Below are 24,717 nucleotides of genomic sequence, written 5' to 3'. Positions count from 1 at the left end.
ATCTAATATTTATTGAGGATTTTGTTTGGTCTTTCCATTTGTAAACCCCGTATAATGAAGACAAAAAAATAAGTTTTTAGATAGCTTATCCTGGAAAAAAGCTATTTTTATTCGAAAAGGTCACAGGTTACGTCATTGATCTTGAATATGATTATCAGTAGTCAAGCCTCCAGTATGTTAAGGTTTTATAGTTTTCATTTCGTTAAAAAAAAAATGCATTTGGTAATAAAATGAATGCATTTTACTTGGTACCTCTGTACCTTCTGTTTTTTATGACAGATTTCAAAATGTTCATAATCTGTTGTAACTGTTAAATACAAGTTTACCACTGAAGTTGCCTGTTTAACAAATTATATAAACCTAAGTTTTGTTCAGGGGAGTAAATGTATTGGAGCTTTTCTTGCTCTAGGGAAAGCGTTTGATACTGTGACACGTCATATTTTTCTTGACAAATTAGAGCAAATTGGTGTACGTGGGGTACTGAAACTTTTTCAGTCTTTCCTAGGAAATGGAACTCAAAGCGTTAAAATCAACAATTCAATGAGCACATACAAGTTGGTCGAATATGGTGTGCAACAGGCGACGGTGCTTAGCCCTGTACTATTTACAATTTATGTAAATGGGTTATTTGGAATAATTAAAGAGGACCAGGGACAGTTAATTTGTGTTGCTGATGACACAGCACTGATTGTTACAGGCAAGACTTGGCTTGAAGCAAAAATAAAAGCCGAAACTCCACTTCAACATATAAAAGCCTGGTTTGATCAGCACTGTCTAACACTGAATGCCAGAAAGTCAGTTTTCCTGAACTTTTCAGCTGACAAGACTAATTCATCCCAAGTCACAAAGTTCATCAGTATGAATGCCGAGATACTGCTCAGTGCCAATGCCAATTTGAAATTATTTCTGTTGATGAATACAAGTACCTTGGAGTGATACTGGACTCTAAGTTAAAATGGCAGGCATGTTCAGTATGCATCAAACAAGATCAGGGAATTAATTTAAAAGTTTTATCAGTTGCGCAAGTTTATGAAGGTAAAAACTCTAAAAATGGTGTATTCTGCTACTGTTGAGCCTATACTTAACTATTGCATCTTGATGTATTAAGATGTACTCTTCAATCCAATTATCTAAAGATGCAGAAGTGTTAACAGTCAACCAGATTTAGTTTGTCTATAGTTAGAGTTATCTAAAAAACAAAAATACATCTAAACTTTATAAATCATTGACTCTCAACACGGCAGGTAAACATGGACGTAGTCCCAAATGCAAGACTTACAGAGCTATGCTCCATTGTGTATAACATATATTTGGTTTAAGATGTATAATTTTAATGAATAAAAAATAAAGGTGGCTGTGATGAAATACTTGTTTTGTTGTCTATGGCATTTATGCGTTATATTGACTATTTTATTGCCAACAACTATGTTTTATTATTTTATCATTATCATTGTAATATTTGTTTGTCTTGGAAAATCGATTCTATTTATTTTTTTTGTCTGTTTTTATATTGGTTTTATCATTTTGACAATTTTAGTTTACGTACTTTTTTTTTCTAGCTTTGTAAATGAGGGTGTAATACACTCTTTATACAATAAAGCATTTTTTTGAATTTGAATACATAGTATCAATAAAAAAAATTGTAAATATAGATTCAGCCGACTTTCCCTCAATAGTTTAATTAAACATTACTTCGGTCTTAGGTCGAAGCAGCTCTCAGGGCGAGCTTCAACAATCCGGACAGAGCGGTAGAATATTTAATCACGGGCATCCCACAAATATTTGATTCGGAGGTGACCGAACCTACCACCGATATGTCCGGCGTGGATCAAAGCCAATCGGATTCCGAGGACCCGCTCGCTTTTTTAAGAAACCAGCCGCAATTCCAGCAAATGCGACAGGCGATCCAACAAAACCCGCAACTACTAAACGCGATCTTACAACAAATCGGACAAACTAACCCGGCATTGCTTCAACTGATCTCCGAAAACCAAGAATCGTTTGTCAGGTAAGAAGACAAAAACGATTTAGTTTCAACTAAACTTATGGCTTAAATTAATGGTTTTTAAGCAGTCAGGTAGGAAGACAAAAACGATTTAGTTTAAATTAAACTTATGGCTTAAATTAATGGTTTTTATACACTGTACCCTAAAGCTACCCGAAGAATACAAATATAATTTTAAAATTTTGTTGAAACCTCTAGGCTGTAAACTTTAAATTTGTTTTAGAACAACTTAATTATGTTTATCGGAGCAGATAACGATTTACCTACAACAATGGTCTTATGTTCAGTTCTGTTTACTATTAATTAAGGATATTTGCAATACATTTTTAACACATCCTTACAGCAATTAATGTTTTTGATTTTCTTATGCTAATAACATCAGTATTTAATAGATAGAAAGATAATTTTTTTTTGCTAGCACAAGTCTCAAGAGGGTATTGTTAGAAATGTCCAATGTGTACAGTGTACTCAAAAATGTTTATTGAAACAATAATAGAACATTTAGAAGAAATTGGCGATAGGATTTTTTAGAGTTAATGACAATTAAAACTATTTATTAAACTCGAAAAAGTCATCCATTATCCGAAAGATGCTGGTCATACGTTTTTATAAAAGACAAAAACACAAAATCTACAGCATCACAGAAACATTTAATAAAACGGCAAAGGTTACATGTTTCGCCCGACTAGAGCATCATAAGACCTATAATAATTAAGAGGATGTAACCCGAAGAAAGGAAATTCAACAAAAACTTACCATAACATACACAAAACACCTAACATATAAATATGCAAAGCTTACAATAAAGTGGCACAATCTATGTACAAAGATCTTAACTAAACAATTAAATCAACTTATACATTCCAGAAATCTAACAATCATTTGAGAGTCTAAAATTATTTAAGGTTATTAAACACTAGGTGGCCATCAAATTCAAACCTTTCATTAACATAGGACAAGATCTGGGCTTTTAAAAGCTTTACTAATTTCCACTGTCTCCAGCAAGTCTAATTTTTTACTTTTATTGTCGGGAAAATTATGCTTGGAATCAAGGAGGTGTCACTGTGATATCGCTATTTTTAAATTTGTTATATTGGGCCATACCTTCCATGGTTCGTTTATCCACTGCCGCATGTGCCGCTCTCTGGTTCTGGAAATAAGCTGTAAATCACTGAAATAAGCTGCATGAAGTGATCGGAAAGATCACAGTGTACAACGCGAGCGCAAATGTCATCGTTATTAACAGATGTAAATATATTGTCAATAGTAGATTTCAATTGATTCTCTATAATTCTTGTATAATCAATAATAGTTTTATGCAACCCAAAACTCGAGAAAACATTTAAAATTTTTAAGGAATTTTTACAGGGCGGATCTTAAAAATGTACATTAAAGTCGCCACATATAATAGCCAAACTGGTGGGCTTAATAACTTCATTTAATAATCCCTCCAAAATATTTACATAATTATCAATACTCTAAGAGGGTGATCGATATATACAACCAATAAGATATTTCTGATTATTAATTTTTAAATTACAAAACGTAAATTCGATAGTCTTTTCTACACAATCTAAGGAAACTTCACATTCATTAAAACTGAGATCCTTGCGGATATAAATTGCAACGCTCCCACCTCTCATATCAAAGCATGAAAAGTGAGAGGCTAAAAAATAACCTTCAATACAAAGTAAATTTATATCTACATAAAAAGCTTGAGATTTATTTGAATTACACCGGGTTTCAGAAATACAAACTGCGTGAGGAAGATTTACTGAATTTAGGACATTTTCAAGCTCTAATACTTTATTTCTTCGAATTCTTTGTTTCTTTTCTTGTCATATTAACTTCGAATGTTAATATGACAAACTAATAGGCGATTTTTGTCGCTATTATTTTTATCAATAGAAGAATTTACGTATTTCTTTGGTGCGAGGCTTCCCTGGAAAAATGTGCCTCCCCATTACGAGCAGAAATAATCTTTGGAAAACGATATCTGTTAATACAAGCTCCAACAGGCCAAATTGATGGGAGATAAACCTGATTAACCTGGTGTAATGGAAATGATGCAATAAAAGATATTCCCCTCTCCGTTTTATTCAGTTCTTTAAATTTAAAAGCTATCTCAGGTGCTGTAACTTTTAGTAGGTTTACTAGTCCCTCTGCAGATGTACTTGGATGAAGCCGTTATACATGTAGATACCTAAGTTTAGGCATTGATTGAACGTCGGAGCTCGTATTAGTTCCCACGACGGGCTTGCGGCGTCGTCGAATGGTAGACGATGAAATAGATTTACCCGTATTACCTAAATCCATGCAACGCTTCGCAACCGTATGAATGACTGCATTTTCAACGGCGGTGCTTACTTGGGATAGCGTGACTTTTGGTTGCTTGGGATTAACGCTGGGTTCGCTGGAAGTAGTACTGGCAGGAACGACACCCGTTGGCGTCGACGAGGTTCCTTGGCTGTTCAGGCGAGGACGTAAGTTTCGCCTTGATGATCTTGCCATCTCCCATTCATTGCTGTCAGATGTCGCCTTTTGCTTTGCTGTCGAATTAATTTGATGCGAAGTAAACTGTGGAGTGTCAATAGGTTTATAGGTTTTGTTGTTCATTGAATTATTACTAGATGACATTGATGGTAACTGATCTGTGGATTTGTTAATGATTTGTAACATTAAAATAAATTGTTTTTGTTCCAAAATTCTATCTTCTAGGTGACAGATTAATTTACAAAGATCACTCACTTTAGAGCTTGTATATTTTAACTCCATTCTTGTTTTTGAGCAATCTTGTTTGCCACACACATTGTTTTGATCTGAGTTAAACTCAAAGCTACTGTTATTGTCGGAAAATACATTTTCTCGCACAGAAAAACCAGCCTTTCTTTTAATTCACAAAGCACTTTACTATTATACTCTATTTCCTTTTTGGTGAGAGCACAGTGCCTCATTATTTATGCAGAAGTAGCATAAATATAGGGTGAGTCTTCCATTTTTCTACATGTAACAAAATGATAAACCAGGATGTTTTTACCAATTTTAAGTGGACAAGTCCTGTATGGTCTCAAATACAATAGGTCGTAAAATTCAGAACAATGGTTTCGAGTTAATTTTTATGACAAACGGGTTGCCAGTGTCGTCCCGACTATGGATATTGATTTTATTTGATTGGATTTCATTCTTAAAATAAAATGAATGTACTGTTCTCCTGAAGATATGCTTTGCTGTCTTATCAACTGCTATCGGCTTCCTACCGGCAGTTTTCTTTACACTCTTCTTAGGCAAGTTCTCACGGTTTTCACTTTTTCTGTCACTAAGAAGTCTGTAAATTGTTGCTTTCCTTATGCCTGTCATATTGGCACATGTAGAAACTAGATTTCTAACAGTACTTAGAGGCATTTGATGCACAAGTGCATCATGTACGTTTAGTACTATAGTCCTTGCTTTAAAATCTAAAACACCTTTACACACTACGGGGCTAAACTTTGACATTCTTACAACAAATGCGCAACAATACTGACAAATAAATTAAGTTTTTAAGATATATCTACATTATATACCATAAAATATAACTACCTGTTTGCATTTAAGATTGCACAATTTAGGTACCTATAATACTTATACCTCCATATTTACCTACCTAGACAATATCTACTTATAAGGGTTAAAAAGAACTTGTTCATTAGGTACTTAAGTAATTCAAAGAATTTATGGCTAAAATTGGCCTATTTCTTGCACTATTAAATAAACCCAACAAATGAAAACATTCAGGTCTTAATGTACTTGAAAAGTGGGACGCCAATGGTTTACGACCGTTTTATGGCTATCGACCCTTTCGTGTGCTCCTACGGATTAAGAAATGGACTATAGCAAAAGTTAATGATAACTTTTGAAGAACGATTAAGTCAATTATTGTGAGCCATCTTGTGGTATGAAAAATGGGTCCAAACATGCCTCCTTCAAATGATGGCATACCATTAAGTAACACTCTCTCATTTAAATATTTTAATAGTGTAACTTTTCAGCAATTCAGCCTTGTTCTAATTATTTGTTTCAGGATGTTGAACGAGCCTGCTCCAGGTTCCGGTGCACCCGCAACACCGGCCACGGGGGCCGCTGCTTCCCCGATTGTCGGCATGCCGCCGGCGGTAGGAGGCGGTGGGGGCGGGCCCGTGGCGATCCCCATCCAAGTCACACCCCAGGACAAAGACGCCATCGAGAGGTTGAAAGCGTTGGGTTTCCCCGAACATTTGGTGGTTCAGGTAGGCACTATCGGTTTACTGATTAATAAATACATTCATTAAATTAATTTTTTCAGGCCTATTTCGCTTGCGAAAAAAACGAAAACTTGGCGGCGAACTTCTTACTATCGCAGAATTTTGACGAATAGACGTACGCTTTACCAAAATACTTTAAAAATGGGTTTTTCATCATGTTGTAATTTTTTTTTAATGATTATTTACTCTTTTTGTTTGTCATATAGAGTACGGTTTACGAAAGGTCTTGGTTAGGCCTTCAGTAGATTATTTATTAAGTTGGTCCCCCGCCCACTGATTAATTTGTATATAGGCCTATTTCACGGTTTTAGCTTAAAAAGAGAATAAATATGTATATCTACTTATTACAGTTGGGTTTGTCTTTGTAATATAGTTATTATAATGATCTAAAATATAGCCATTAATCTTAAATGGGTCTAAGACATTTTATTATTTCTTTAACTATCCTTTATTTGAGAAAAAATTAAAAAAAATGTTTTTGATTAATTTTTTTATTCTTTGCAGCCTGCGGATAGAATTGTTGACAAAGCCTTGCTATGAGGTAATTTAATCCTAATAAAATACAAATATCACGGAGTACAGAACGACATTCTTGAGTATAAAAATGAGAAGTGTGGATAATATACAAAAATAAAACATACTAATTATATAAAAGAAAAGTAAACTATCAATTCCCGCTAGTTATATTAAAATATTCAACCAGCGTGTAACAGGCCTTTGAGACCAATATATTTTTATTTGCTCACTGTGTGCAATGAGCAATTTAGAACTGTAAGTGAACCTAGTACCAGAAGAATTGTCTCTTATAATTTCGCTTTTATTATTCTTGATTATAAAACTTGCAGTCTTTAACATATACAGTCTGGTGACTTTAACTGGAATAAATTCAGTTAAAACTAATCAACATTTATCTCGCAAAATTCCCGAGACCCGTCGATTTTTGTTTATTTTTTTTCACATTTCAAGATAGTTTTTGTATTTTTTCACCTACAGGGGGGATCCAAATTAACCCCAACTTTTTTTTTTTTCAAATGGAAAGCCACTTTTTTTTAACTCTCATTGAAAAAAGCCCTTTTTCTTGATTAAATTGCCCTATTTACTTTTGTGATTATCTAAAGGAGAAATGCGAAAAAAAAAACCATATAATAATTTAAATAAATATTAAATAGCTAAATATAAAATTTAAAGAAATTGCCAAAAATAAAATAAATAATTTAAGGCCTAAATTACGGATTGAAGGTTAAATGTAAAAGAATTCCTTAAACTTTGATTTAAATGACTTCTGATCTAAAGTAGACAATTCAGTTGGTAGGTTATTGTAGAGTTTAATGGCATTGTACGTAAAATAATGTTGAAACATTGCAGTCAAATGACGAGGAAGTGTCATCCTCTCAGGAAATCGGATCACTCTTGTGTGAACGTTTGAACGAGGAACAAATTTGTCAACATTTAGTGGGTTTAAAAATATTTAGCTATTTTTCAATTTAATTTAAATTATGAGACGTATGCATGGACCTCTTACAAAATTTCTTTCCTATGTTTCAGCCACAAAATTTTCGGAGTATATTATTTGCCAGTGTAATTACAGTCAATAATTTAATATCCAGAGAGAAATGCAAGGAACCCAAAACTGTACCATGTGAAACTAACCTATTGGAACCTCCGACATAATTTACGTTAATTCCGATAAATATTTACCTCTAAGAACCTTTTATCCCTGTAGTTAGATCTGTGATACAGTTCTTTGTAACTTGAATAAGATTGACATAAGAATCTTATCATTCACCTTAGAATGGCTTAGAAGATACTTTTTAAACCTGCGCTCAGTTACCGCAACAAAGTACTGTGTATCTTGGAGTTAATAATTATTCCCAACATGTTAATAATACTCCTTCTATATAAAATTGATTGCTTTGAATTCTTAAGCAAACCAAATGAAATGGTTAAAGTTTCCCCAGACTAGTTTACAATCCTATTTAGAATTTTGTCACTGTATGTTGTACATGTAATAAGAATATTAGCATAACATAATAGAATACTTGCACATAATCCTCCAAAATATATGTAATTAAACCGATGTAAAAAATAGAGACCTGCGGATCTCAACAAAATATTTTCGTTTCACATCGGAGTTATATTCACAAAGTAGTATTTATTTGAATGGCATGAATATAACAGGTAGTAGGGAAGAAATCTCTTATGCCATATCTATTCAACTCGTTTATTATTTTCTAATTTATAATTTCGCAATTGAATTTCAAAACAGCATTAAATGAAAAAATAATATAGTTGACTAATGGGCGTTTGGGGCAAAAGCGGAAATCCTTAAAATTAAAAATTTAATAAAAAACATATACAGCTTTCTATTTTGTTTATTTATAAGAACTGAATTACATTTTACTTATTTTTGGCACAGTTCCTTATACACCCGACAAGTGCAAACTAAATAAAAGTGATACATAAATACAAACAATACCAAATCAATAGTGACCATTCCTATATTATGTGATTAATCTAAGATATTCGTAAATTGTTCCCCTTATATCATATGGTTAAATCTAAAAAAAACGAACTTGATACTTGACTAGAATTTGGTCTATGTCAAATCAACCAGAGTATTACTAATAAAAAATTGAGGCAGATACTTCAAAGGGAAGAGGAGAATAATATTACTAACATTTTAATTGTTCTAGTGATTAAAGCATGTAAATATGATCGGGAAGAGAATATTGTAAATTTATGGTTGATTGAAAAGACTTATGCGCTTCACAACATACGGATTGTCCAATTTGTACCTAATTTGGAAGAAAAGAGATTCGTGAAAAAATATCACAGTAAAAAAATGCGAAATTTTAATTTAACAGCCGTGCCAAAATTTAATTTAACATCTGTTGTCGTGCGTCTAAGCTAACAGCTATCACAATGTCATTTTTTTTAAAAGCATTAATTTAACGCTAATTAACAACAACTCTCTATATATGCATATTCGATACATTGTTTTTATATAGTCGTGAACACGAAATATGTATTTGTTTCGGTAGATATACTTTTTTCAATACTGTTTAAAGTGATTTTACAATATTAGTATCTTACTAATGAGCTATCCAAGTAACATTATTGGGTAAAAAAGCTTTTTTCAGAGAAGATAAAAATTGCAATTAAAGACTAAATGCCAAAACTGTTTGTTAAAGAAAACTTTTGATACCCATTCAGAAAAATATTCATTCGTAGTTGAATATAAAATAACTTAAATGGCATTTTCTTTTAAAAAAATCCAGACAAATGTCCAAAACTAGTCAAACTAACATCGTAAAACAATAATTGTATGTCCTTAGCACTGCACTGGGTCGCTAGTCGATGACAGAGCCATCTTCGTGAGGGAGGATAGACTACGCTTAGGAAAACCGCCGCCGCCGCTGCTTTCGGGAAATAGTTTCCGAAAACTATAAAGTATGTTAAAACTTGATAAGAAATCGGCACGTCTACTTGCAACTTACGTATTTTATTAGGTATGATATCACTATTTGATCAATCATTGAAAAGTAGAAAATAGACTTATTTAGAAATGATATTAATTTGGCAGAATGCTCAACGCTAAATGTTTATGCAATTATAGAACTTTTAACTTACTGGAGAACATTATTATTTATTTTCACTACAATCGTGAAGTTCAGCCACACAACTTAGGTAAGGCTAATGTGGTTTTTTCTCTTTCTCCAATGTTAAATAATTAATAATTTATATTTTTATTTTTATATTAAGTTTTATTAACTCAAAAGATAAAATGAAGACCAATGAAAAGTTCGGTATGTAGTTATTAATTGATTACTAACTATATTACCATGTTTGAGACACATAATTAATTTAATGTTTAATAGTGCTCATAAAATATGCACAACAATTGTTGGTGTATAAATAATACATGGTGCCTTACAATGAACTTCTAAATATCCTAGAAGACTCTTAAAGGTAATTCTTCAATACGTTAAAAATTAACACAGTATAGTCGGCTCGTTTTACCCTAACCCATAACTGACATAACGGATTATCTCGGGGTATAAGTGGACCGGTTAAACAATGAATTCCTTATCGCCGTATTATTCACTATTTATATTGAGTACCGGTTTGGACGACTGTTACCAGCGGTTTAAAAACATTTTTGGCTTTTAATGTAATATTGGCCATTGTTTTAAAGGGTACTCATTTTTTTTTAAGGAAATGCTTTTTTATACTTAAATAATTTGTTTTGATATTATTATTTATTAGTGTAACCTAATATTTATTATGATTTAATAAGGTAAAAAAGAGGTAGAGTTGGGTTAAAAAGGATTATAAATTCTGGTAAATGTACAAAACCCAAATATAGTGCCAAAAAAATAGAAGAGGATTATGTACCTGAAAGGTAATAATTTGCCTGATTGGACAAATAAATACTTTGGTGGTCTATACTTACATTCTATTTATTTTGTGATTATTTAATTTTTGAATTATGGATTCGCAAGAAGACAAACATATTGCTAAATATCCAAATTTATTATTCAAAAAAGTAGTCAATTTTTCTCAGAGACCTACCTCTTAATAATAAAATTCAGAGATTGGAGAGACACAAAGTCAATGGTCTCAGATTATGTTTTTTCTTTTTTTTTAACCCAAAATATCTGAATTCTACATTTATTATTATTTACTTTTAAGTTGCATATAAAATAATAGAGGTACACTTAATTTAAGCCAATGTAGGGCATAGAAAGATTTAATCAAATAACATAAAAAACATTTAAACAAAACTACAAAAAAAAAGCATCATACATGCATTCAAACCTATTAACTAATTGAGAGAGTTGTTAAAATATTCCTGCAAGGAATAATATGATTTTGTTACTAACAGTTTCTTGAATAATTTTCGAAATTTCCTCGCACAGTGTTGTTTTCTTAATGAGAGGGGAAGATGATTAAATAGTTTTTTTCCGTTATAAATTATGGACTTTTTCACTTGCTCAGACCTCGGCAAAAAGATCTGTCTTGTAAAAAATCTTTTTTATGGCTGAGTAAAATACCGTTCTTCTCTGAACTTTTTGTAAACAAGGCACAGTCTCCAGAATTAAAATGCAATAATGTCTACACGACTGTCGAATTTTAGCACAACACATCGCATGCAGTGTCCGTTTTTGTAATAAGAATACTGAGTGAAAAAAGTATGCTGAACAAGACCCCCAGAATGGAATACCATAACGAAGATGTGATTTGATTAGAGAGAAATATGCCATACGGGCCACTGCAAATCCCAAGTTCAATGATATAATTCGAAGAGCATAGCAACCAGAAGAGAGTTTTCTCCTCAACTGAATTAGGTGGTTTCCAAATTTTAAAGAATCACCAACTTTGCAGTACGTGAATAAAAAAATGTTTTATTGTTCGAATATGTATCACCTAAGTCGCACTTAAAGTCCAGAATATTAGTTTTGGAAATATTGAGCATGATACTATTGGAATTACACCATTCCACCAGACACTGCATATCGCACACAATTGCACACTTTTACCTTTGAGGATCCCTGTCATGCCAAAGTATTGTTGTATCATCTGCAAAAACCGTGAAGTGTCCAGTAATGTTCAATCGAGGCAAATCGTTAATGTACATTAAGAATAGCAGGGGACCCAAGACTGATCCCTATGGGACACCAAAAGAAATAGGCAATCTAGAGGAATATGAATTATTAAAGAAATTCCAATTTTTAGATATTCGGTAGTCAAAAAGTCTTGAAGGTCTCAACATTTTGAGAACTTTTAATAATAATAATAATAATATTTTAGCAAATTTCTTTAGAGCAAGTAATAATTATTATTATTTTATTTATTTTGCTGTGAGTCTTCATTCCAAAGTATGGCAATAATTTCATATTATGATTTAAATATTTGGCATAGATGCTATACTGTCAGGCTATTTCGGGTTTACTGTATGAATTAAAAGTTTTTCCCATTGCTGCTGAACTAGCTGACTTTGCAAGCATAACTTCTGCTACATATCGGAGTGGCGTTGTTATTCATATTATCTTCCAATATGTTAACTCAGGGATGTTCTATATGTTTTCTTATTCTTTTTCTAACAGTTCTTTATAATCATCTATCAAAACTCGTCACTCGCGCACTTAGTTGCAACCGGAAGCTTGAGGGTACAGGATTATGATATTTGTATTTCCTTTTATTATCCAATTCAACTAATTTTTTATTAGTTTATAATTGATTTTGAAGCATTAACTACGGTTTAAGTAGTTTTTAATTTATGTCAGTCACTAGCAAGTTTAAGGTACGAGCTGCATACTCATAATATAAAACTGGTTTATCTGCATCTGTGTGGTGTAGTATATCCTAGGATTTTTTCATGTTTGCAGCATTATCTGAGTAAAATAAACAATTATTTTGTTAATACCAACTTCTCTGAATATCTGTCATACTCTCCAGTTTTTATACCTATTTTCTTCAGTAGACAAAGATTTTTAGAAAACAGGTTGCGGTGTTTTTATAGAAAACTAATTATGCTCTCATTCTTATATTTCGCATTTGAATTTAAAGAACTTTGGAATTTGCTTAGTGGTCAATTACTGTACCCACATTAACTTCATTGATTACCTTGTTTAGAAGCGTAATTCATAAAACAAAACGTGATGGAAGAGTTAATGATTTAAAAAAGTTATAATACCAGTTTTCCTTAGTAAACTATGACTATACTGACTATTCTGAATAACTAAATATTTGATAGCCGGCAACTGATTGTGCTTGACATACAGACACTGACTGTTCATTTTGTCTCTTGCCAGGATTTTGTATCTTCTGATTTAGTTCTAATCTTAAGATAGATTTTATCAGCATAGGACAGCGCTTACTGCGAATGTTGAATCATCCTTATTGAATAATGTGCCCACCATTGTAATTTTTTTCCAGGTTTAACTACATGATTAAAGTATGTAAAATCACTACTCCTGTTTTTACCCATATTTAATGGTTCTGAATACACCTTCCACATAATAAAAATGGGTACAATACTATACAAAACACGCTAATACAGCCAAATAACGGACTCACATAATTTGTTTACCGGTTCGACGTGCACTGAATTGTTGATCTTGTCTGAAACTGTCATAAAAATAATGATATAACTCATATATCATTTTGATTTCGACCTAGTACTGTCAGAAAAATAACTTCGCATCCCTAGATTCTCACCATATTAACAGCTTAGCTTTAAATTTTGGCAAATTAGTTTATAAAATCTATATTGTACGATTTAAAACAACAATTTCTCAATTCTAATTTATTAACAGCTCCAGGGTATAAAAAAATTATTATGCCTCAAGTAAATTAAGATATTTGACTTAATAACTTATTAACTTATTTAATTAAATATAACGAAAAGTATCCCAAATTCGTAATTGTTATAAGAACGTAAATAAGTCTATTGTCTTTTCAATAGCTGAGCACATTGTGATAGTATTTTGAACATTAATATTTATTCAAATAGTGACGAATTACCCATTGAAATAGTAAGAATAGACCATTTAAAACCAAGAGGCCAATCATAAAAATCAATGCGCCGTAAAATTCGAAGCGACCCTCTTTGTTGTGAAAATACTATAGTTATGATTTCCCCACATGATGGATTTCACTACTTACAATTTTTTAATTCCGGATTCGGAAGATTTTTTCCATGGGGCATCGTCTGGTTCATATGGTAACGGCCCTTGTACCGGGGCGTCTTCATCTATAGGACTAATTAAACAATTTTATTTATACCAATGAATTTCTGTAACAGTGACTTACTACGGCAGTGCTTCTTCTACAGGCGAAGGAAGATCATTATAACTAGCATCAACACTTGACGAATAATTAACAAAACTTAAAAATCTACTAAATCTACAAAATAACCAAAAAAAAATCATAATAAAAAGCCAAAAAAACAAGTAATTTTTGTTCAGACTTACGTATCAGCTTTCTTTTTAGGTCTATATACTTCCAGCTCATCCTCCAGGTCGCTGACTCTTGCCTTCAACACATTTCTTTCATGTAAAATGTCTTTAAGCTCTTGTGTGGTGAATCTAGGCCTGTTCGGGTCATCTAGGTCATATATCGCTTTGTTTGCGGGAAAAGGCAGATCACTCTTAACTAAATCTTCATTTTCTTTCTCGGCCAAGCCAAGTCTTTGCCTCAACGCGTTCACATCCCTCTGCTGGTCCTGTAATTGAACCAAAAAATCAGCTTTTTCATCCCAGAGAGTCCTGACTTGGTTCTGCATAAACTTGTGTTTTCTTCTTAGCTCCTTACTGGTAGTGGTGAGGCGTTCAATTTGAGATTTTAACTAAAAGTCAATATGATTTAAAAAGTGCTTGTAAAAATATGTTTACTAAAAGTACATTTTCTGCATCCAAGCATTTCTCTTGCAAAAGTTTTTCTTTCTCCCTCAGTTCATCTCTTTGCTTCTCCAAAGTATCTTGCAGTTTCTTGAGAACTTCATCGTTAACCCCATCCGGGGTCGTAAGGGGTGAAGTATGGGGGTTTTGAATTTTGGCCAATTTGCGATTTTCTTCTTGCAATTTAGAAACCATTTCAACTAAATCTTTCGTTTCTGAACGCCACTGTTCCTCTATGGTTTCTAATTCCTGCAAAAAACAAGCATTATGTCACAAACAAAATATATGTTTAAAATTTTTTGCCTTTTCAAACTTCTGTCTGTACTCTGCCTTTTCCAGTTTGTCATTCTCAAGTTGCGATATTTTCAGCTGAAGGTCATTTAAAAGGGTGTTTTCTCTCTCGTTTCTTGTTGCCAGATTTTCCAAAAGTTCCAGAGCGCTAATGACTTTTGGCATAAGAGAGGTAACTGCGTCAGCTCCATATCTGTCAGAGAAATTTTTACAAAATTTAAATACAGGGTGTTTCTTAACCTATACGCATAAACTTGGGAAATTATTGCTAATGATAAATAATGACTAATAGTGAAAAAAAATTTAAGTAAAATATTTTTAGTTTCTGAGATAATTCTTTTTTTTTCACAAAAATGTAATAACTTTATCAGGTGGAATTGTGTTTGTTTTCAAATGAGGAACGAATGGACATGTTACTGGCATACGGGGAATCAAGACAAAACAGTGTGGCTACAGCTAATCTTTATGCACAAAGGTTTCCTCATAGGTATCATCCGTCGCGTGAAGCTTTTTTGCGTGTGGTTCAGCGGGGTAAAGAAACTGGAAATTTGCGGCCGAGGCCAGGGCAACATGGTGGAGCCATCAGACCTAGGCGCATTTTAAATCTGGAGAATTTGATTTTAGATATCATCGAAGAGCATCCTGACATAAGCACTAGAACAATTGCAATGCAATGTGGATTATCACCAGTCACAGTTTGGCGAATTTTAAGGCATGAATTACTGTATCCATTTCACGTCCAAAGGGTACAAGCTTTACTTCCAAGGGATCATGCGCCTCGAGTAAACTTTTGCGAGTGGTTGTTACATCAGCAGCAGTTAAACCCAAACTTTACCAGGAACATTTTAGCTACGGATGAAGCAATTTTCACATGCAATGGTATTCACAATTTTCGCAACACATTTTTGGGCAGTTGAAAATCCATTCGGCGAACAAACTTTCAACAACGATTTTCAGTAAATGTGTGGGCTGGAATTGTAAACGGAATACTTATTGGCAGGCAGAATTTGTGGTTTCTTCACGATGGTGCTCCACCACATTTTGCGCGACCAGTGCGACGGCATTTGGATCGAATGTGCCCCGAACGATGGATAGGCCGAGGTGGTCCAATTGGATGGCCTCCTCGATCACCCGACCTTAATCCGCTTGACTTTTATTTTTGGGACCACCTAAAATCTCTGGTGTATGTAACCGAAGTTGACAATGAACAAGAATTAAGAAATCGGATATTTGCTGCCGCCGAGGAAATTCGACTACAACCTGGATTAGTTGCTGTCTGCAACTCTTGAATTAGGCGTGCTCAATTATGTATTGAAAGTCATGGAAATAACTTCGAACAGTTACTATAATAGTTAAATAAACATTTATTTTGGAGAATTTACGTTTTTTTAAATTTTAATTAATAAGTCGTTTATCTCCGTAACTAAAACTATTTTACTAATTTTTTTTTCAATATTAGTCATTATTTGCCGTCAGCAATAATTTCCCAAGTTTATGCGTATAGGTTAAGAAACACCCTGTATATTTATTGTCTAACAGGAATCTAATCCTAATCACTAAGACAATATAAGAAAATATAAGTAATAACAATGCATATATCATGAAAAATAATAATAATCTAATAATAATCTTATATAAAAACATAACTAATAGGTAATCATAAAATATGTTCAAGAAAAAAAAGTACAAGAGGCATATTAGTTAAATAGGTTTACAATATTATTTGACAAAATTTTTTTAAAATGACGAGAAGATATATTAAAGAGATCGACATCCAGACTCAAATAGACAATGGAGTCTTTTCTTTAATAAATTTGTGTTGTATGTTTGTAAAAGTAAAAAATGTTTTGTCTTCTAGTATTATTGTAAGGCAGAACAAAATGTAGAGCTGCTAACAATTTAGGGCAATTAATATGACCATTACATAACTTGCACAAATGGTCTCCTGCACAAAGGGAAAGCATATTAAATCTGCTGAATAACAAGTGCTGATTGTATCCTTGTTCGGGAGAACCTCCAGCAGTTTTAAAAGCGATATGTTTCAGAAATTTACGTTGAACAGATTCAAGTCTAACAATGTGAACATTATAGTTTGGATACCAGAGTGGAGCCGCATCAAGTAATCGCGATTCAGGCAAGGACCAAAGACCAAATTACCATAATTGACAACCACCAACTACAGAGCCATTAGTGTTATTACAACTTTTACAAAAATTTTCGACAAATGGCTAAGTCAGACTATGACTATTTATTATCAAATAAACTACTGAATAAAAATCAATATGGTATTGTAGAGGGCAGAAGCACTAATGATACAGTATTTAAATTGGTTGACCAAATAAAAACAAACTTAGACTCAGATCAAAAATGTATAGCTGTGTTTCTCGATTTAGCCAAGGCATTTGAGACTGTGCCTCACACCCAGCTACTTGAGACTCTTGAGAAGTTTGGTGTCAAGTTTTGGAAGTTTAGTGTTGAATGTTCTTGAAAGTTATTTAGAATTGATAAGAAATATACTACCTCATAAAATTATAACAATATGATATACAAATCATTAGTGGAATCAATATTAGGATACAGTATCATAGCCTGGGGAGGATTTTACAATAATGCTCTCAGTCAGTTAAATGTAATTCAGAATTACTTATTAAAAATTATTTACAGAAAAGATTATCTATATCCAACAAATCAACTATACAATGAAAGCATTTTAAATGTTAGAGGCCTATACTCTTTAAGCAATTATTATACTCTTAAACAGGTCAAAATATTTATTTCAAAAAACATGAATAATCTGTTAAAATTTTTGTAATTTATTGTGATGTGTTGTCAGATCAAATATGATAGGTATTTCTTGGGCATTGTTACATTAACAATTTTACATTACATTAACAAATTTCAATGATCATTGAATATAAATTTTGTTATTAATAATCAATATTGTTAGTAAGTTAAGGCTACAGGAATACATTATTTCCCTTGTGTTATAATTAAAATTAGTGATGATGTGTAATAAACTTCTGCACATACAGGCAAACACCTAGGTGCATGAAACAAATTTGTGAAACTCAGGTCTAGAAATAGGATTATACACAAAAAACAAAAAAAAATCACAAGACATGAAATCAAGCATTTTTGGTGCCAAAATGTGCTTACTTCTATAGGGGGTTTCTAAGGAAGCAATAAGATCTTTGTAATATACAGTGGTGGCCAAAAGTATGGAAACTTTTTTAATTTGTATTTTTTTTTAAGAAACCAGGAACTATAATAAAATTACTCATATTGTGATAAAGTATATATAATATATTACCTAACTTAACATATTAATTTGAAATTAAACATATTATAAAAAGAAAATGAAATAAAATTAATATTTTCTTGGCCAAAAGTTTGGAAACTGAAGAAAGTTATTTATATAAATTACATCTAAATCAAAATCTGCTAATATTTTGTGGCATATCCCTCCGAATTTATTACTTATCTTCGTGGCATAGAATCCACAAGTGTTGTACAGTCTTCACTGGAAATGGCAGCCCACTCAGTTTGCAGTATTTCCCACAGTTGAGCCTTGTTTGAAATCAAATGGTTTCGAATCTTCCTGTCCAAATGATCCCATAAATTCTCTATGGGATTCAGATCTGGAGACTGTGAAGGCCAATCCATTATGTCTTTGTATAGAAAACGGTCCATTATTCCATCAATTTTAACCAGGGGGCCAACACCTGATCGGGAGAAACAACCCCACACCATTACGCTTCCACCACCATGTTTTACCAAGGGCATTTGGTATTTGTGGCTATACCTTGTACCTTTTGGTCGCCGTACATAACGTCTCCCGTCACTCCCAAATAATTAAAACTTACTTTCTTCACTAAACAATACAGTATTCCAATTTTGGTGAGACCAGGTAAGATGATCTCGTGCAAATTTCAAGTGATCCTTTCTATTTTTCTTTGATATTAGTGGTTTCTTTACAGCAACTCTTCCAAAATGCCCCACTTCATTTAGCCTTCTTCTCACCGCGCGAGCAGATACAGAAATCCCCATTTCACTCATTTCTCCAGAAATATCTATAGAAGTTTTCTTTGGGTCGTTCATTGATATTCTTTTCATTACCTTCATAGCCCCTTTGGATAACTTTCTTGGTCTTCCTTGCTTGTGGGCTACCGAAACATTTCCTCTCTCTTCAAATTTTTTAATTATTTTTGAAACAGTGCCTTTTAAAATGGTTAAATTTTTACTTATTTCAATTTGTTTATATCCCTTCTGGTATAGTTCAACTATTTTACTTTTTAAATCACTAGATAAGTATTTACACTTAGGCATGATGCCTGTCTTCACTCAAACAAAATCGTACCGTTAAACAGCTTATAGTAAACAATTATTATGATTTTATTAAAGGTTTCCATACATTTGGCCACAGAGAAATAACTCCTCTTTCATCAAAACTAATAAACAACATTCTTTTGATTTACCATTATTGGAATTTCTTTATTTGCTGATAAGCTGTTTATTTATATTTTTGAGAGTTTTCGCATTGCGATATTTTCAGCATTTTTTGAAAAAGTTTAAAGTTTCCATACTCTTGGCCACCACTGTATATTTGCCATCAGATTTAAACCAAAGATTCTGATCTATTAAAATATTAAGTGTTTTCACACTGCTTACTGGTTTGAGGATTGTTATATTTATTTCTACAGTTCACAGTGTCAATCTCTTGTTCATACTTCAACTTTAAATACTCTTGTTACATCAATGTTGGTGTCAATCTCTAATTTTTTCCAAAGTGAATCACTGTTGACTTTGACCCATGGACCAACTTTGGACCATGTTTCAAAGAATAGTCACACAGATCTTGAAGTGCCCTGTCTAATTTTGCTATGCCCTATTTAAACTTGCATTTTGGCTGTCATAATCAATATACATATACAATTGTATATTGTCTACAAACCGATGAATCAAGCGGCCATCTATAATAAATCTGTGCAAATCCATTGTATATACTTATTATCATTAGCAAGGCACTGATAAATGGCAATTCTTTTACTCTCGCTTGTCAGAGTAAAAAAGTTGCAATTATCATGAGTAGGTAAAATATTATCTAGAACGTCTAAAGGAACCATTGTGGTACTATGAGCAGGCCTAAAACCAGGCTGACTTTTGGAGAACAAGTTATAATTGTTTATGGTTTGCTACTTGAATATACAATAGCTTTTCAAATATTCTACCTAACACAGGCAAATGGCGCATTGGATGTAAATCTGTCTACTGTTCAGAATTTGATACTTTTGGAAGAGGATGAACAAGAGCTGTTTTTCATGCTTTGGGAAACTGATTAGTTAAGGTAAATGAATTAAAAATATGAGTCATATATGGTATAATATATTCTCCCCATAATTGTATAATTCTTAGACTAATATGATCAACGCCAGTTATATATTCCTGTCTTGAAATGTTGACACTAGGTGGTCAATAGACATCTGACTTTAATTTCTCTATGGTTGCCTCTGGTTAAAAACTTCAGGTCAAAACTCTCATCAACAAAGCAGTACACAATAATATCTCCAACATACAGCACTAAATAGCAGATTAATTTCATTTAGAGAGAACAAAAATGGTTAAACCAACACTTATCAATCCTAACTATAAATAAATACTAACTAAAGTATTGAAATAAAAGTGAAATGTAAGAATTCTAATAACAGTAATGTTTGCCTCTTAAAGTAAAAATAGGAATACAAAAATACCACTCGGAACATATTACTATCACCTACACTACTATAATCTTGTTTTATGCCTGAGCAGTAACAAATATCTTGTCAATCTCTTTTCAGACAAGAATAAACAAAAATGATTAATAGTTGCAAGATTATTATAATAATAATAATAATAATAACATTTTTAAACACTTAATTATTACACATCTCGTGAGAGTATTAAATTTCTTTTATTTAATTAAAAAAAACTGCTGCAGCTAAGGTAGCTTTGTAGACAGCAAATTATTGTAAATGTACATTCACACTGTACAATGTACATGGACACTCTTACTCACAAATAGAAAATTAGAGTAAATAATGGAATTGATGAAATTGTGTAGTCTTAAAATGTATCATATATTTGCAAATTTAAATATCGACTTGATATTATTACTTGTTGCAAACCTTATTAGTGGACAAATTATATGGTTCAAAGAACAAATAATGCAAGGAAAACAAGGTGTAATTAATTTATGTAGATAAGGCTGATTCATAACAAAAAAATGTATATTAAGACAAATTTGGGTATCTCTCTATCAAGGCCTGTAACTATTTAAATATTTAAAGCTACCTGTCGATAATTTTTTCGCATTTCCTTTCCAATATCGGAGGCAATATCGTATACGTCGAGAACGGTCACATCGCCGGAAACGTCGCTAAGGTCCTCCATTCTATCGGTTCGCGATGAATTTCCTATTCGAGGCATTTAAATCTAGATGAAAACCACCCGAAATTCTTCGCAACTCAATTTCAAAACCCCACAAAGTTTATAAACGAGTCATCCTGTATTTTTATCGATTTTGAGAGGTGACACTGGGTTGACAGATCAGCTGACTGTAGTTCAAATACACTGCGCTCACGAACTTAAATAAATAAATATAACCGATTTTAGGCGGATAACTACAATTTATTGGTAATTACCGCGGTTATCCTTGGTTTTTACACGCCAAATAACTACATGACGTCACAAATTGTTTTCGTGTAAACGTTAATAATAAATTACACGTAATTAATAAACCAAAACAACTTTATTTTGCGTACTGTATTCTCATTTCTTAGATAATATTCCTTTATAAATCTCTTGTGTTTGTAGTTCTTATAGTTTCTAATGTCGTTATTATTTGGACATTATTTAGGATCTATGTTTTGTTGTTTTGGAAGTATTTTTTTGTTACATTAATTTGATTATCCATGATGACCAACTCTATTTGTAATGCTGATATTGCTAATCCAAGAATAAGACTTATGTGCTTACTGGCTGTCGATTTTTTTTAATGAAAATTTCGTGTTGTTTTAAAATATTTACAGCAGTTCGTTTATTGCCAAACGCAAAAAATAATTCTTGCTTTGAAGGAGAAATATATCCCTTCTAATAAAGTGCCTTCAACAGAACTTCGAATTCTTTTTAAGAATGTTTTGGTCATTTAACCATTTAACCAAAAAATGAAAAACTACTACAAGAGAACGTTGCGTTCTCGATTTTGGATCTGCTGGATATCGATGTCGGTTGCCAGCAACCAATTTAAAGTCCGCGGTCTTATTTATTCCCCCTGTTATGTAAGGTATCTGCGGGTAATAAGGCCTAGCTAAAGAAAAATATTCAGAAAATGAAAAGCACATCTAATTAGTTTTGAATTTTTATTGGTAATATGTCCAGCAAGGTCAAACAACTGATTTATAAACTTAAAAGTAAAACATTTTCTACTAATTATATAATAAAACAAAAAATTCAAAAACAGTGCAACTAGGCCTTATTAAACAATGGTAAGGTATATAACATATAGCAAATAATAGTATAAACAAATAGTAAGCCTATTACTAAAATAACATAAAAAATGGCTATTAAAGTAGAAATATTTGGTATTTGAGATCAAACTTAAACACATTATCATTGATAACAAAAAATAGATGCCTACGGTGTGAGATAGGATTTTAACAACAAGCAGGGCACTCAAAAGTATCAGTGTCTTCTTGTGTCAACCCGACACACTCTTCATGATACTATTTACCACATTCTGTGCACTGCCGCATATCAGCCATTTTATCTTCCATACACGCATGACAATACCAACTTGCCTTCACCTGCTTCGAATTAGCGCTTTTTTCCAGTTTTAAGCCATGCACTGTTTTCTTTACTTCCCTTAAAGAGATCTTTAGTAACCAAAGTTCCCCTGTAATTTATTGCTTTTTTTTCGAATTGGGCGTGCCTTTTGCCTTTGATTTATTGGCGTTAGCAAGAGTTCATAGAAAGAAGTGTCTAAAGTAGTTTCACCCACTTCATCATTATCATCATCTTTGCCTTCAGAAGAATCGGACGAATAGACCAGTGAATAAAAATGTTTTTTCCCATCTCCAATATTTTTCGAGGAAGATGAATGGGCTTCGTTAGAAAACTTGATGGGCGTGTTTTCAGCTGCTTGTCTAGATGTTGACGGTTGCTGACATTTGGTTGTCTCATTTAACTTGCTTTTAAGTTTTGCAAGAGGCACCTCATCCTCATCAGACCATTTAGCTTCTCTTTGGATATGACGACTTTCAGATGTTCGTTGCACTTTTCTTGAAGTTGATGCTTTGGAAGAGGGATTGGGCGCATTCTCATTGGCTACAGCCTCGATTGCTGGTTGAGCTACAGCTGACAATATAGATAGTGCAAACGCTGTTTCCGGAATCGCCTGAGAATTAAGAGGAAATAAACCAGTAGCCCTAAAGCCATTGGTGATATTGCTGTGAGTCATGCATTTGGACCAAACGTTAGAGAAAATAACATTAAATCGTGTCTTTGTTATCTTTTTGTCTGGATTTTGGTCCAAAAATGATAAGACTTCTGCGTCCCAATGATGTTTGAACGAGCGGTATACGGACTTATCGAGGGGTTGTAATTCATGAGTTGTATTGGACGGCAAACAATACAAATCGATATCTAAAGAATCTCCCACGTCGACAATTGATAAGTCCAAATGGCAAGCTGCGCCATCAAAGATCAAAAGGCATCTTCCAGGGCTTTTGTATTTGGCTAGATGATTTAGAAAATCTTTAAATAATTCATTAGTCATGTAACCTTTGGCTGACTTAGCTACAAGAGTCCCTGCTGGTAGGTTATCATTTAATTCTGGCTTTAACCTTTTACCTTTGAAAATAACCATTGGTGGTATAGGACAACCCAATGCGTTCACACACCCAGCAATAGTGACACTCTCAGCATGTTCCGATGATTGTAGACTCTTTTAGCCCCTTTTTGTGCCAATACCGTTTGTTGGTGGTGCACCGTCAGCCTGCAACCTTTTTCATCCATATTGTATATTCGCTCGGGGTGGTTTTTTAGGTCCAGCTGATCGTAAAGTTTACTGATTTTAGCTAAATGGTCATCCACTATAAACTTATTTAACTTTTGTGCCCTCGCGAGGTTCATAAATTGTGCTTTTCCCTTGGAAATAATTGGGTTTCTCTTCATGAAAGCAGATAGCCAATCCTTGCCTACCAGTTTTAGGTTAATATTAAAATTGTGCTTTATGTTGTTCATTTCGCAAAATTTGTAAACCAGACGACGAAGGATTCGTGGTGTTATCGGCAAACCTATTTCAGCGAATCTAATTATTCTGCTTACCAGCTCAGATTCTTGTCTTTGGACAGTATGGCTTTACGACCGAGGTATTTCTTTACATTGCCACTGATAAGATGATTTCGAATCGTTCTTCGATGGATATTATATCTTTCTGCTGCCGCATATGTGCTCAAAATATTTCTCTCTACTGCGCGAACTGCGGCTACTAGCTGTTCCTCTGACCAAAGTGCCCTTTTTCTTTTCGGAGGCATCGTAAAGGTCTGAAAAAATTGTTGGTTTGTGACAAATACACATTTTTCAGAATAGCTATAAACTCTAATAATGAACGGAATGTGATAAAAGATGCATATCTTTTCATTACCACATTTTATTACGATATAAACAAAGGGAGGGTAATAAGGCCTATAGTGGAATTTTATAG

At 33.0% G+C, this 24,717-nt stretch overlaps 2 protein-coding genes across 2 annotated transcripts in view; one reads left to right on the top strand and one right to left on the bottom strand.

The window, feature by feature from the left end:
- The window catches only part of LOC126746448 (UV excision repair protein RAD23 homolog B), a 29,264-nt gene extending 22,564 nt beyond the window's left edge, over positions 1 to 6,700 (top strand). Inside the window, exons 5-7 of the mRNA XM_050454711.1 lie at positions 1,704 to 2,008; positions 6,066 to 6,270; positions 6,327 to 6,700. Coding sequence (XP_050310668.1) covers positions 1,704 to 2,008; positions 6,066 to 6,270; positions 6,327 to 6,398 — 582 coding nt within the window. The 3' untranslated portion in view covers positions 6,399 to 6,700. The remainder of the gene's footprint in view (positions 1 to 1,703; positions 2,009 to 6,065; positions 6,271 to 6,326) is intronic.
- Positions 6,701 to 8,641: 1,941 nt separating this feature from the next.
- LOC126746420 (RILP-like protein homolog) lies at positions 8,642 to 21,583 on the bottom strand. Its single transcript, XM_050454683.1, is given in 8 exon segments — positions 8,642 to 9,728; positions 13,954 to 14,049; positions 14,101 to 14,193; positions 14,262 to 14,635; positions 14,691 to 14,936; positions 14,991 to 15,171; positions 21,306 to 21,325; positions 21,327 to 21,583. Coding segments are annotated over 8 exon segments (1,236 nt in total). The 5' UTR covers positions 21,441 to 21,583; the 3' UTR covers positions 8,642 to 9,616.
- Positions 21,584 to 24,717: the final 3,134 nt, after the last annotated feature.

This window comes from Anthonomus grandis, chromosome 2 (assembly GCF_022605725.1).
Source record: "Anthonomus grandis grandis chromosome 2, icAntGran1.3, whole genome shotgun sequence".
Taxonomy (NCBI): Eukaryota; Metazoa; Arthropoda; class Insecta; order Coleoptera; family Curculionidae; genus Anthonomus; species Anthonomus grandis.
The sequence above is the reverse complement of the archived record's forward strand: the minus strand, read 5'-3'. Positions and strand labels throughout refer to the sequence as shown.